Here is a 16,072-nt window from a genome sequence, read left to right as displayed (position 1 = left end):
TGGCTCCCAAAACAGCCCTGTCCTGCACACGCACCAGTGAACCTACAGGTCCTGATTGCTTCCACGTTGCTTGAGTAAACATCTGAGACTAATTAGGCCCTTGTTTTTGTTGTTTGACTCGAACCACATTTTGGTGCCATGCTGTAGGAATAACAGTCCCACAGTGCAAGGGCAAATACACGACAAGTCGAAGACGGCTATGGAGCCTGCCGTGACACTTCATTACATACGTGTGGAAGGACCTGCCACAGGCTCGGTGCACACAGGTCCCATTATCTACATACCTAACCCCTCCCAGACTCCCCTTAACACCAATGGCCCTCTACAAAACATGTGCGTCTCACAAAACTATGGTTCTGTTCTTGGCAAATATGGGGCCCTTTCTTCAAATGTTGGTTTTAGATTAGCCATCTAAAGTAGTTTTCGATACAAGCATTACAGACATTAAAACAGCAGTGTGATATGGTCTGCTCAAATAAGCGTTTTATTGCAACTTTGAGTAAATATTAGATTGTGTAAAAGGCCTATTGAGTAGAAGGACGATAAATAAGAGAATTGGCCATGGTTGTTGGTAGTTAATGACATATTTAATTCATTATGACATTTGACTAAATAAATTAAACCTTCTTTGCTGTATGTATGAGTTAAAGGCAAAAAGAATAACAAAAAATACACTACAGACAAACTGTCATACAAAAAGAGACAGAGAAATAAAAAACATGGACCAGGTGGAAAGAACATGCCAACATTGGTGACACATCGAGATAAATCTTCTCTACGATGAACTCTCAATCCAATACTTAGAATGTGTGGTGACTGGTTGGTCTTCTTGACCAAAACAGAAGTTTTAGGTTCCCAATTCAACATAAAAAAGTATCTTTAATCACATGTTAGAGTCTCTCAGCCTCATTCGTCTCCAGCTGGCAGGTTCTCCTCGATCCTTTTGATGAACTTCATGCGAATTTCTGTCACACTGTCACCTCTTAGTGTGTCCTGAGCGAATCGCACATCCACTGCCATTTGAACCTGCAGCAGTAGAAAAATAACCTTAGTGTGAATAGTAATTGAGGGTTAACAGCAGATCATCAATTTATCTCACACAAACATGCTCTTCACCATTTCAAGAGCTCCTCTCAGCACTCCACAGAGCAGGCTGGAGTAAACTAGATTACTGTGGTTGTCAGGAAGCTCTACAAAGTCCACCAGGGGGTTGCTTTCGAGGATAAGAGAGAACTCATCTCCAGCAGGACTCCAGTTGGTCACGCTGGGGGTGATACCCAAGTACATCTTAAAGGCTACCTGTTAACATAAAGACAAAAAGAGTCTCGAGTCTTCATGTTAACTTGTCTGCCTAAATCTATGGTGTCATCTATGGTGTCAAATCTATGCTGTATTCACAGCTCTGACACTGAAATTATAAACACAACTGCACAGTATGGGTTTGAAAAGACGTTTTGAGGACAAGGCCATAAGAAGACCAACATTTTTATAATTTTTGACTATTTAACTATTAACAATTTTTGATAATCCAAAGAATTAAATATATCAAAATGAAAGTCTTATTTGACCATGTATTAATTTTATTTTAGAAATCTTTAACCATAAGGAGGCAGAATAAGATATTCTAGGGATGCAAATGATGGACCATTTTGGTTACTACATTTGGTTTACATTTACATTATAATGTTGGGAAATATAAAAAAATACACGAGAAGCTTAAAAAAAAAAGGTCTTATATATATATATGCATAAGGGCACGTGGCACCAGGACACCCTAGGCCGGAGGTCGAGGATCGACTTTGTGGTCATTTCGTCTGACCTCCGCCCGTATGTCTTGGACATTTGGGTAAAGAGAGGGGCGGAACTGTCAACTGATCACCACCTGGTGGTGAGTTGGATCCGAAGGCGGGGGAGGAAGCTGGACAGACTCGGTGGACCAAACGTATTGCGAATGTCTGTTGGGAACGTCAGAGAGATTTTCAACTCCCTCCTCCTGCAGAGCTTCGACCAGATTCTGACGAAGGCTGGAGACGTGGAGTCTGATTGGACCATGTTCTCTGCCTCTATTGTCAATACGGCCACTCAGACTTGTGACCGTAAGGTCTGTGGTGCCTGTCGAGGCGGCAATCCCCGAAGCCGATGGCGGACACCGGAAATAAGGGATGCCATCAAGTTGAAGAAGGAGTCCTACCAGGCCTTGCTGGCTTGCGGGACTCCTGAGGCAGCTGACGGGTACCGGGAGGCCAAGCGGACTGCAGCCCGGGTGATTGTGGAGGCAAAAACTCGGGTCTGGGAGGAGTTTGGTGAGGCCATGGAGAAAGACTATCTGTTGATCTCGAAGAGATTCTGGAAAAACCGTGCGGCGCCTCGGGGGGGGGGGGAAGCATTGTTCCTGCCAACACTGTTTACAGTGGAGGTGGGCAGCTGTTGACCTCAACTGGGGATATCATCGTACGATGGAAGGAATGCAATACCACAGACATGTCATTTGTTGAGGAACCAGAGGCTGAGGGCTCGGAGGTGGACTCGTCCATCACCCAAGCTGAAGTCACAGAGGTAGTTAAGAAGTTTCTTGTTGGCAAGGAACCAGGGGTAGATGGGATCGACCCGGAGTACCTCAGGTCCCTGGATGTTGTGGGTCTGTCTTGGCTGACATGCCTCTGCAGCATTCTATGGCGGTCGGGGTGGCAAACCGGGGTGGTGGTCTGGAGGGTGTGTTCCAACTACAGAGGGATTACACTCCTCAGCCTTCCTGGTGAAAGTCTATGCTAGGGTATTGGAGAGGAGAATTCGGCCGATAGTCAAACCTTGGATTCAGGAGGAACAATGCAGTTTTCGCCCCGGTCGTGGAACTCTGGACCAGCTTTATACCCTTGCTGGGGTGCTGGAGGGTTCATGTGAGTTTGCCCAACCAATCCACATGTGTTTTGTGGATTTGGAGAAGGCATTCGACCATGTCCCTTGCTGCCTCCAGTGGGGGGTGCTCCAGGAGTATGGGGTCCGGGCCCTCTGTTAAGGGCTGTCTGGTCCCTGTATGACCGGCGCAGGAGCTTGGTTCGCATTGCTGGCAGTATGTCAGACTTGTTCCCGGTACATGTTGGACTCCGGCAGGGCTGCCCTTTATCACCGGTTCATTATTTTTCTGGACAGGATTTCTAGGCGAGGCCAGGGGCCGGAGGTGGCTTGGGCATCTGTTCCGGATGCCTCCTGGACGCGTTCCTGGGGAACGCCTCGGTATCCCCCCAGAACAGCTGGAGGAAGTGTCTAGGGAGAGGGAAATCTGAGGCGTCTCTGCTTAGACTGCTGCCCCCGCGACACGGCCCCGGATAAGCGGAAGAAGATGGATGGATATATATATATATATATATGCTTACAGAATTTAAAGCAATTCCTTTTAGTTTTTAAGACAACAATAAAATAAATTAATATTAAAATAAAAACAATCATTGGCTTATATTGAAGGAATTTAAATATTGTGCATCCCTTGATTATATTCTTAAAGCATCAGTGCAAACACAGCTTCACAATAAGTAACACCATAATAAAATAGCTTTGATTCTAAATTCAGAATGGAAGCCATAAAATAGAAGCCATAAAATAGCATAAATACACACACCACATCACTTGAATTCTATATTAATGCTCCCAGTCACTGCATTGCTTAGGAACCATAAACAACTAACCAAATCCTTAATATAAAGAACCTTCATAAAAATATTTAAAAAAAAATAAAAATACATTTAAGACCCACAGGTTTAGGATTCTGATCAGGGTCCCATCAAACCGATGCACTCTGGATTAACATTTGACAACATGGCACATGTGGAGGAAAGTGAGGAGAAAAAGACAGAAAACAGAAGAAGAACTGAGAAAAGACAGACAGGGACCAAGCAAGCATGGACAATGACGGACAGGGGGAAGAACGCTCTGTCAGAGCTGTCAGTGTGAACCCATATACTTAGGACAAGGTGGACTGTTTCGTAAGAAAGCACTGTGGCTCTCCCAGACCAAAGAAAACAAGCCGAGAGTAACACGAGTGTCTCGGTTCACTCTAACACCATACAGACGGCCTGCCAGTTGGCTTTGCGATAGCATAGCATGGATGTTTTTCAAGCTGTTTGACTCTGAAAAATTAAAAACGGTAGAAAGATGTGATGAAAGCTATAAAAATATGTGGGCTACTGCAGGTTGAAGTTCAAATTCCAGTCACTTGCTTGCGCATTAACATGCTTGCCTGCTTCCTGATTCTCTCTTTCTCGCTCTCGTTTTGCCTAAGTGAGGGCTCAGCATGCGCTCTGATTGGCTCCAAGTACTCATGTTACCTTTGCAATGACATCGGCCGTTTCTCGGAAATCGTGACACCTCCCCACACTGGACCGAGCCAAGAAGTCCTCAATCAGACGCACTCCGATATTGTATCCCCTTGAAAGGATGGAAGAAGAGAATGGAAACTGTGAAACTGTCACTGTCAGAGCAACTTCGCTTTCAATCACCCTCATTTCACCCACCAACGCAATCATAAGAGCTTTAATCTCTTTTTATTTTAAAGGTCTTAGTAAAGCCCTTTAACTTCAAGGACTCAAAAAGAGATATACAAACTTATTGGCTGGAGAGAAAATCTAATCTTGCATATTAGATGCTTTAAAGCAGCAATAGGAAAAAAAAGATTGTATTTCAGCCATGCTGCCCAACCCAATATCAGTGGAACTACTGGATTAGTTCAAGGCACAGCTTAAATGAAAAGACCACTCAGCCAAAGAACACACGCTGCCCACTGATTCTCTAAATCACAACCGTTGAACTCCAAGCATCTCTGGGCTTTCCACGCATCCTCACTGCTTTTCCCACAATCTTTAAACCAGAGCTTCCCAACTGGTTGTGATTCAGGGGTTAGATTTTACAGTTCCACACCACACAGAACCAACATTTTTCAACAAATAAAAGCAAAAAAATAATGAATACAATTAACTGTACCAGCCCCAAAATATACAAACGTACTAATAGAAAAAAAGATACACGAAAATGATTCAAATAATAGAACAATTCTATTAGGATGGTTAATATAAGAAACGCACAGCTAGTAGTGAAGAAAAAATATAAAAAAACTTCATGTCAATAAGTGCATGTAAATGTAATGTGACATTTCAGGACAATTAACACTAGAGAAAAATAACAGTTACACTTTATTTTAAGGTGTCCTTGTTACAGTGTAATTATGCATTTAAGTTCCGAGTAATATTAACTACATGTACTTACTATAAGGTTAGTGTTAGGTGTTAGGATTAGTGTTTGCCTTAGGGTTACTAGCATGTAATTATGTATAACTAATTGTTATTATAATAGTAAGTACATGTAACGTGTAACAAGGACACCTTAAAATAAAGTGTAACCAAAATAACTGACATCTAAAAACACCTTGTGGTCGACACACATTAAAGTGTGGGTCACATTTTTTTATTATTATTATTATTATTATTATTATTTAATTTTAAATTTTATGTTGTGTAGTTTTGTTTCAAGTTTTGAGGACAAATGAATGTCATTCAACCTGTTCAGACTGGCATAAAAGGAATAAATTACATCGTAAAATAAAGAACCTTTAGTTCAAATTGTAATCATATTTCAGAATATTACTGTTTTATCCTGTATTTTGGTGACTTCTTTCAAAATCACAATAAATTTCTGAACAATAGTCTACATGCCTTTTATTATTTGCAGCGATTTTCTCAGCAACCCACAGTTCAGTACAACATGAGATGTAAACTTGCTTAAAAAAAAAAAAAAATAATAATAATAAATGCTATCATCCATCTATTTCATCTGGATCCATTCTAACAGTAGACTAGAATTTGAGAAGTATAGCCAAGTGGGGAACAGAATCATGAATCTGAAAACCAGGGGTGTAACCTGCAGCTGCACAATTCATGTAGCGGGAAGGGGAGAGAGGCAGCTCTCAAAAAACCTAAAGGGGCACTTTTATACTCTCAATAACACCCATCCCAGCTTCAGCAGGCTGGATGGCACAATCACCACACCTAATATAACAGCCTACCACCCAGCACAAACATTGACAGTACAACTCTCTCTGGTCCACTCATATATGCTGACTAGTGACTAATAGTGATGTCCGATTCGTGAACAAATCGTAACCGGTTGTTCTTAGTGAACCGGTTGAACCAGTTCACCAAATCGAACTGAATCGTTTGAAATGGTTTGCGTCTCCAATAAGCATTAATCCACAAATTTCTTAAGCTGTTAACTTTTTTAACGTGACTGACACTCCCTCTGAGTCAGAATAAACCAATATCCAGGAGTAATTCATTTACTCAAACAGTACACTGACTGAACTGCTGTGAAGACCGAACTGAAGATGAACACCGAGCCGAGCCAGATGACGAACAAACACGCCCACTGCTGGAGCAGTTCTCGTTCTCGAATCAAGAACCGGTTGCATCGGTTTTCGGATCACCAGTACACTGAACTGAGAACCGTTTCTGACGGACGCGTCCGATTTTAGAAACGATGAACTGATTCTCGTTCTCGAGTCAAGAACCGGTTGTATCGGTTTTCGGATCACCAGTACACTGAACTGAGAACCGTTTCTGACGGACGCGTCCGATTTTAGAACCGATGAACTGATTCTCGTTCTCGAGTCAAGAACCGGTTGTATCGGTTTTCGGATCACCAGTACACTGAACCGAGAATCGTTTCTTTCAGGATGCGTCCGATTTGAGAACCGATGAGCTGATGATACTGTGCATGCGTGCAATTTTTTTAAGTATTTTGATAAACATCGGAAAGTGTGATAAAATAACTATATTTTATTTTGCTTTTTTTTTTTTTGATGTTTCTAATCTGTATATTGTAGATAAATGTATAGGCCAAAAGGGGTTTTCAGGGAAGTTGGACAATAATTAAGACTCTAAAGACTCTATGTTTAATAGGAATAAGGGATGATTCATAGTTAATGATTTATAGTTAATGATGACACATTCACAAATTGAGTTTGTAGTAAACAGAACATGAACACGAGTAGAGCAGCTGATGAAACTGAACTGCAGCACGTGCCGGTTAGAGTGATTCTCGTTCTCGAGTCAAGAACCGGTTGCATCGGTTTTCGGATCATCAGTACACTGAACTGAAAACTGTTTCTTTCGGACGCATCCGATTCGAGAGCCGAGGAGCTGATGATACTGCGCATGCGTGATTCAGCGTGAAGCAGACTGACACACAGAGCATCTGAACCGAACTGATTCTTTTGGTGATTGATTCTGAACTGATTCTGTGCTAATGTTCTGAGCGCGGGTAAACCGAGGGCTTGAATGAAGGGCAATCTGGCGAAACGTAAGTTCATTTAATAAAAAATACATCGCAATGGATTATGTATAGTAAGTGGATCATGGTTTCTGCGCTGATGACACCTAATTTATTTAATTTATTTATATATACTTATATACATTATACATACGACTTAAATCCTCGTATGCACATTATTGCTGTTACTGTATTTGGGTGCGTTGTTGCAAAACTTAATTGTAAACGTTTCATGATTATGAGGTTTTTAACTGACTAAAATTGATTACTGACTTTATATATTTGAATGTTTGATAGACGTGACGCCGTTATGTCATCGCCAATGACGCCATTACGTCGAGCGTAAAAGAACTGCTGAACCGGTTTTTTCAACCGGTTTATTGAACCAAACCGTCCGAAAGAACCGGTTCGCGGAAAAGAATCGAACTTCCCATCACTAGTGACTAAGTGACTAGACAATCATAAAAGAAATAGAAAGAGCAGTTGTAGCATGTGAACATCTAAACATATTCCTTACACTTTTATAGAATTTTTAAATGGCAATCTTAGAAAATGTCATTTGTAAACTATTGATTTAATGTGACCAGATAGTTTGGTTGGTGAGAAACAGAGAAAGACAGACTTACATTTTATCCAGTTGTTTGTTGACTTCCTCATCATTTTCATAGTCCTTACACAGCTGAGTAACCAGAGCTCCATAAGTGAGAGTGAACAATTCAGAATTCTGTTCAAGAAAAAGACGGCCCAAAATGACCCACCACCATATTAATAATATCCACTGTGTTTATCTAAGAATGCCTGAATCCTATTACAAAATTTGACAGTCCAACATTCCAGTGATCCATTTTTATGTATGTGGGTCAAAGACGAAAAGGGGGTTTCAAGCATCAAAAATAAAATAAAAAAATAAAATAAATAAAAGTGTAATACAGCTTTAAATTTAGTCCCCCATCATACATTAGAATGTATCCTGCTTAATTTTTTACCATGATTTACAGAAGACACCCACTAAAATCTCATACACTGTAACAATATTTATATACCAAAAAAATCATAAGCATATTTTAAACAAGAATCATTGATGACAAATAAAAAGACTATATTAAGGATCACAGTGCAGCCCTCAAATACCAATTAACTTTTTTGACTTTGCTAATATCCTTCAAACCACTAGGTTTTACCCAACTTTAGGTATGATCACATATTCTTTTATGTATTTTAATAAGTACGGGTCAGAATAAGTATGCTGTTTCATTTGCATGTTTTGGTGGAGTCCAAGAGTCTGAGCTCACTAGTGAAAAGCTTCTAATTTTGCATTTTGTAAATTAATACAACTTCTTTTCATTACAACATCTATTATAAGCATAACAATTAGAGTGAAACACTATCACTGAAGAATTACTGTTATTATTTCCTAATAGCCGTCTTTTGTTTTCATGACAGAAGCAGCAAATGAAAACCTAAAGTACGTGTTCTGCTGCATGAATTGCGAAAAACCAAAGAGAATCTTGAGCTTCAATATCAGGCTTTAAATAGTGTTTCAGACTTATGAACCGCACAGAATAACAGAGAATGTGTCATCCTGTGTAATATCAAAGACACTTTAAGAGTATTCTATAGTCTTTGGTAATATTCAGGACTGAATGAATGAGGACATATTGATCTTGAGCGCCCTCTCACGGCACAACATGAAATTGATACAGACACGACATGTTACATGTAGCCAAAACATTTCTACAAAAGCTTGCTAAACGCAGCTGAATAAATCTACGAGCGTTTCTCTGCTTTCAATAATGTGTTGTTTATACCGTGTTGAGAATATACCAAATGCTGCAAATAACCAACTGCCCAGTGTAATAATTGTAGTAAAACAAACTCCATGACACATCATAATGCATTATGATATGAAAGCATACATCATTCGGCCCAATGTATCATTAAAATTAACTCAATCGAAAAACTATTTGCAATTCATATGATTTTTAATTCAAAAACCAGCCATGTATGATGGAAAGACTAAATCATGTCTGTGCAACAGAATCACTTTAGAGGAATAAAGTGACGCAAGTCTAGGTAACACGAATTCTATATCTGTTCTATATGCAAATAAGCAAACACTGTTCAAATAAACATGTTGTTTATCTGATGATTCTAATAGCATGTTAGCTAGCTGCCATGCATTTAGCTCAGATCAGCGGAAGCACAACACACACTCACCATCTTTTTGCTGTCCGTGGCTCTGTTCGACTGCCTAGACATGTTGTTTTATATTACAGGTGTGTACAGATCGGTTACAGGTAATATTTTATTAATCTGCTCAGTGCAATGAGAGTCCCGTGATGTTGTTCCTGCCACTGTGATTGATCAGCTTCCTGAATCGCCAATGATTCACCGGAAGTGTTAATTCGCCTTGGGTTGTGGGTATTGCAGTCAAACTGTAGTTCTGAACAGTTGTGATTCCTAATGTGAGTCATGGAGTCATTGACCCTGTTTGCATAGGCGGAAATCGCGGGGGGGTCGGGGGGGTCCGGACCCCCCCTATCTGAGGGTTGTCCCCCCCTAAACTATAATTGAAATGTGTGTATTGTAAATAATATAATGAGATATATAGTTAAACTAATTGTGTAAGTAGTAAAACAATACAAATGCAAACTGAGCAACAACAAAAAAAGTTTTAAACATCTCGAGTTCCCCCTGCTTTGCCTCACATTGCTTTGGTCCACTGCCTGCTCCCCTTTTACATCACCACCACCGACACACACACACATACACACACATTAATCATCGGATGACGTGATTATTTTCTCTTTAATATAGATGATGCTGAGTCATTAATAAGTCGTGTCCAAAAAATATTATTGTGTACCAATTTACTTTTGTCACCGATGTAGTCTGCGCTGTTAGCGATTATAACAGGCGTTTTTACAACCGCTAAGTGAAAGAGAAGGGGAGGGGGAGGCCAGGGGAACCAATCAGCATCGAGTGTTCACTTTCAGCGCTGAGGAGTGCTGAGAAAAGTAACAACATAGAGGAGGCTAGCCTCTCTTCTGGAATATCAACCAACCATCATAGAGACATAAATTAGATATTAGTTTGAACCTGTTTTTATACAGTCTATGGTTGGTAGTATTTATAATGAGTAGCGATATTGAATATATTTTCTTTACGGTTTCTATCTAAAAGCTGCCAAAAAGCCATTTTAAACTGGTTAAGCAAATAATAATAATAATAACAATTGGCAGGGATCCCCAGACCAATACAATTAGTTTGCCTCCTCTATTTTAAAATTCACGAGCCGCCCCTGGTCGGTTTATTTCATTTAATATAGTTAATCTAATATATCATCATACTAAGAGTGCAGTTGTTCTCCAGATATTAGCATAACAAATGTGATTTAGATTTTTATAAAAATTGAATAAACAATAAGTTAATATTAAGTGCATTTTAGGCACCATATTGCCTGTGTTAGCTCTATTTCACCAACTCAAAAAGTTGAAACTAAGCTACACACTGAGGAGGTGTTTCCTAACTGAATAAATCCACTTTTTGAACAAATCAGTCATTGACGTAATAAATTATTATTTTTTGTTTTTTTTCCCGTCTTTCACGTCTATACCGATCTCACAAACAGTTGTGTGAGGGTGTATGTCTAAGAGTGTGTATGCCTTCATTTTGCTAGGCATGGCAAATGTTTTTATATATGCATGTTTTAATTATAACTGTGAAGCAATAACATTGCTATTAAATGTGCTATATAAATAAATAAAAGTTTTCCATTGTATTTTGGTGGCTTGATTGTGTAAACAACTTCAAAAACATTGCAACAACAAAAAAATTGTTTTGAAGAATGTTTTCGTCAATTTAGTCAGCTTTTTCATTGAAACAAAAAGAAACTTTGAGAAGAAGGATAATGGAACGGTCTCTATGCAATAGTAAGGCTTTCCTCTCTGTACACATATCCTTAAGTACAATTTTGCCTGTTTTATTGGTGTCCCCTTCAAAACTTGCTCATGAGAAATGTTATGTTTATTGTCCCCCCCAACATTTAGATGAGATTTTCGCCCCTGCCTGTTTGTATTAAATTTAATCACCAATCAACAAAATTTTAGTAGAATGGAGCTGGAGTTGTGTGGCATGTAGTGTGGAGCTGGAGTCAATGTAGCATTTCATTGTTAGGATAAAATAATTTTCCTACCTCAAATTTAGATAAATGCATTTCCTCATTATGGAAACCAGCATAGCTGTACTCGTGACTCCCTGTGGTCTTTAAAAGCAATAATGACATAAGTTGCATTCAGATCAGATTTATATTTCATGTCCATGTCCATGTCCATGAGGCAAGAGCCATAATAAGCAGAAAATGTACAGTCAGAAAGAAAACACTGACAGGTTGATCAAGTGACTGAATTCAGTGTTTTTGGACATTCTGTGGTCTCTTCTCACATGATAAAATAAATTAAACTCAAATTAACTGATTATATCTATTTATGTAACTATGCATGCATTTATTTATTCTTTTTTTTTATTATTATTGTGTCCCTATATAATAGTAGTAATTGGCATCTGGATTGCATCTCAGGAAAAAAAGAGGTGGACAAGAGAAGTGAAGCAGTGCAGTCTGAGATTCACATGATAGGGGCCATTCACACGCTATGAAAAACTCAAGACGTGGACAATGGAATTGGAAAAAATAAAATATTTTTTTTTACATTAGTGAGCGCTACAACGAGACGTTAGTGCAACATTTAAACACATCTGTCTAAGGCATGATAAAGCATGTTTTTATTAAAACTCGAACTTTAATTTGAAATTTTGTGTAACAGTGTAATTTGAGACACTGCAAAAGATGCTGAGACATGAGCACAAAGGTCATGGGGCCATTCATACCTCTGTCTAGCACTTATATACATAAAAATAAGTAAATAAATAAATAAATAAATGGAATAGGAAAACATTCTGTGTGAATTAGGGGTGACCTCAAATTGTCGACGATTCGATGCTTCGATTCGAGGAGCCTGATTCGACTACCAATCTCACAGTCAAATATTCGCGGGCTGTTATGATTATGCCATTCTGACTATATGTGAGAGCTCAAATGTCTGATTTCACATGAAACTTGTGGTTTTCTCCCAATAAGTTAGCATGTAGCCCATCCATCCATCCATCTTCTTCCGCTTATCCGGGGCCGGGTCGCGGGGGCAGCAGTCTAAGCAGAGAACCCCAGACTTCCCTCTCCCTAGACACTTCCTCCAGCTCTTCTGGGGGGACACCGAGGCGTTCCCAGACCAGCCGGGAGACATAGTCTCTCCAGCGTGTCCTAGGTCTTCCCCGGGTCTCCTCCCAGTGGGACGCGCCCGGAACACCTTCCCGGGAAGGCGTCCAGGAGGCATCCGGAACAGATGCCCGAGCCACCTCAGCTGACCCCTCTCGATGTGGAGGAGCAGCGGCTCTACTCTGAGCTCCTCCCGGGTGACTGAGCTTCTCACCCTATCTCTAAGGGATCGCCCAGCCACCCTGCGGAGAAAGCTCATTTCGGCCGCCTGTATCCGGGATCTTGTCCTTTCGGTCATGACCCAAAGCTCATGACCATAGGTGAGAGAAGGAACGTAGATTGACCGGTAAATCGAGAGCTTCGCCTTGCGGCTCAGCTCTTTCTTCACCACGACAGACCGGTACATCGACCGCATTACTGCAGAAGCTGCACCGATCCGTCTGTCAATCTCCCGTTCCATCCTTCCCTCACTCGTGAACAAGACCCCAAGATACTTAAACTCCTCCACTTGAGGCAGGAACTCTCCACCAACCTGAAGTGGGCAAGCCACCCTTTTCCGACTGAGGACCATGGCCTCGGATTTGGAGGTGCTGATTCTCATCCCAGCCGCTTCACACTCGGCTGCAAACCGTCCCAGTGCATGCTGAAGGTCCTGGCTTGATGAAGCCAACACGACAACATCATCCGCAAAGAGCAGAGACGAAATCGTGTTGTCACCAAACCTGACCCCCTCCGGGCCCTGGCTGCGCCTAGAAATTCTGTCCATAAAAATCATGAACAGAGCCGGCGACAAAGGGCAGCCCTGCCGGAGTCCAACACGCACCGGGAACAAGTCTGACTTACTGCTGGCAATACGAACCAAGCTCCTGCTCCGGTCGTACAGGGACCGGATAGCCCTTAGCAAAGGGCCCCGGACCCCATACTCCCGGAGCACCCTCCACAGGCCGCCGCGAGGGACACAGTCGAATGCCTTCTCCAAATCCACAAAGCACATGTGGACTGGTTGGGCAAACCAGTATAATAGCATAATAGCATGTAGCCTATTATGATAAAGCCATGAATAAGAATCTGAAAAGAAAGAAGCTTCAAATAAATATTTTAAAGTGCGTGAATAATTCCAACCACCCCTATAGATTTCCACTTTCCATAATCAGTGACGGACAGAGGAGCATCTTGGCGGCAGGGATTTAAAACTTTAACATGACTCAAACTGACACAGGCAGAGACTGGATTTTTTCGAACAGGTAGGGTACAAGTGATTTCAAAACATTTCAGCCAGTGTATGTATATCGTAGATATATTATTTACGTGATATAAGATGCATTTGGTTTTGAGTCAAGCGCTTGATTGTAGTACTAGTGATTATCTCTTTACAGCGCAGCACGAGCAGGACAAACAACAAAACAGAATATAAATAACTATGACTTGACTGTCCCACCCATATCATTATAATGAGAACACCATTATAATAAAACGCTGTGAATTTTTAGAGGCTGCTGTGTTCTGCACATTGTTTCGTGAAGAACGTGTCCACAAAATGAGTTCATTCAGAGCCGCGCAGACACGTTCATTTGCATTCAGGCTCTTTTTGCAGATAGCCTATAAGTCCTAGTATTAACGTTATGTTGTATAAATAACAAAGCGTATTCTACATGAAATTATGAGTTTAATCCCATATTTTAAAACTTGCTATCAAATGCTCACTCTACTGATCATCTACAGCGCGCGCAGCTCAAAACAGAAATGCAGAACATTAATAAAGACTAACTTAATAATGAGAGCACTATTGTAAAAAATGTGAATTGTTAGAGTTTCGCTGACATTTAGTGTTAACTATCTTTTAATCAAAAGATAAAAACATTATTTACCCATTTGTATCTGCGAGGCATTTGTTACACATTTTCCCTGTGTGTTAACATCAGTAATTATGGCTGTTGAATGTCTGACTTGACTCAATGTATTTTGCACCGCCCCTTAACATATGATTCGACTATCAGTCGAATATCAGCAAGATTCAAAGATTCCGATTCGACTATGAAAATCCTTAGTCGGGGACACCCCTAGTGTGAATGCACCCAAGCACGTTTACGCAGAAAAGTTGAACTTTTAAGCTGTGTACTGCATTTTTAGAATGTGTCGTGCGCGAGACACCGCAAAAGACATGAAATATGAGTGCAATGGTCAAACACGTTTTTCATTTCAAATGTCTGTCATGCTAACAGAAAAACCATGTAAAACCATGTTTTAAATGTCAAACTTTTTAACTCAAGTGCTATTTTTGGGACACAGTGTGATGTTGCGACATTCTGCAAAAGATGCGAGACTCAAGTGCAACAGTCAAACACATCCATCATGTTAACATTTTTCTAACTTGAGCACGGCATTTTTAGTACATGCACTAGACACTGTCATAGATGCCGGACACAAGCACAAACATGTCGGTCATGTTAACAGAAAAACTATGGAAAAGCACTTTTTAAAAGATGAATTTCTTTTAAATCAAATGCTGCAATTTTAGAACAAATGATGTGAGACACAAGCACAAAGGTCAAGAGCCAATTCAGATGTTTTTGCCTTGAAAACACAGCAGGTAGTGGAAGTTTTAAAAATGTAACTTATTACCACGTCATGCGCAAGATGCTGCAAAAGATGCAGGACACGAGCACAACAGTCAAACATGTCCATTTAGAGCATGTTTATGTAGCAACTGACGCTAGTGGCTGCAGTCATTTAACCTCCTTGTCTGCTCGTCTGCTTCCCATAACAGAGACCCAGTTTCAAGGCCCCCTCGGAACAAGGACGAGGTGTGGCGGTGAGGACCTGGGAGAGAGGGGTTACATTGGTGCCTTGACCCGGATGGGAGTGAGGTTTAGGGGGGTGAGTGTAATTAAGGCCAGTGGGTAGGTGCTGCACAGGTAAATCTCACTCTCCTGATCTCAAGAGATGCGCTAGTGGCTGCATTCATTTAACCTCCTTGTTAGCTCGTCTGCCTCCCATAACAGAGACCCAGGTTCGAGGCCCACTTGGAGCAAGGATGAGGTGTGGTGGTGAGGACCTGGGAGAGAGGGGTTACATTGGTGCCTTGATCCGGATGGGAGTGAGGTTTAGGAGGGTGAGTGTAACGAAGGCCATTGGGTAGGTGCTGCGCAGGTAAACCTCACTCTCCTGATCTCAAGAGATGCGCTAGTGGCTGCAGTCATTTAGCCTCCTTGCTAGTGCGTCCACCTCCAATGCGGGAGACCAGGGTTCTCGGAGCAAGGACCAAGTGTGGTGGTGAAGACCTGGGAGAGAGGGGTTACAAGGAAAAAAGGGGTTAAAAGGCAATGGGGGAAAAAAAAGAATGTCTAAAAACTTGCTTTTAAGAGTTGACCTTTTATGGGGCCATTCACACAGAATTTGTTTTTGCCTCAAAAAACATGAGATGCGGGCAAAGAATGGGTAAAAAAAGGCCTCGAGATGCATATTTTTTTACATTTTGAACACGGT

General features: G+C 40.9%; 1 protein-coding gene across 1 annotated transcript; it reads right to left on the bottom strand.

Annotated features, from left to right (window-relative positions):
• Positions 1 to 565: 565 nt before the first annotated feature.
• Positions 566 to 9,702, bottom strand: LOC132104310 (trafficking protein particle complex subunit 3). Its single transcript, XM_059509685.1, has 5 exons — positions 9,532 to 9,702; positions 7,941 to 8,038; positions 4,323 to 4,422; positions 1,117 to 1,299; positions 566 to 1,026 (listed from the first exon to the last, which is right to left on the bottom strand). Exons 1-5 carry the CDS (start codon positions 9,571 to 9,573, stop codon positions 907 to 909), a joined length of 543 nt encoding a protein of 180 aa, XP_059365668.1. The 5' UTR covers positions 9,574 to 9,702; the 3' UTR covers positions 566 to 906.
• Between the last annotated feature and the right edge of the window lie 6,370 nt (positions 9,703 to 16,072).

This window comes from Carassius carassius, chromosome 25 (genome assembly GCF_963082965.1).
Source record: "Carassius carassius chromosome 25, fCarCar2.1, whole genome shotgun sequence".
In the NCBI taxonomy this organism is placed as follows: domain Eukaryota; kingdom Metazoa; phylum Chordata; class Actinopteri; order Cypriniformes; family Cyprinidae; genus Carassius; species Carassius carassius.
This window is presented reverse-complemented; position numbering and strand designations above follow the sequence as displayed.

Bases quoted from the DNA above. Each gene is read 5' to 3' on its own strand.
- LOC132104310 (XM_059509685.1), bottom strand. From the start codon at position 9,573: ATGTCTAGGCAGTCGAACAGAGCCACGGACAGCAAAAAGATG. The intron at 4,423-7,940 runs GTAAGTCTGTCT...CATCCTTTCAAG, and splicing joins AACAAACAACTGGATAAAAT to GGGATACAATATCGGAGTGC. The intron at 1,300-4,322 runs GTAACATGAGTA...TTATGTTAACAG, and splicing joins CGGCCGATGTCATTGCAAAG to GTAGCCTTTAAGATGTACTT.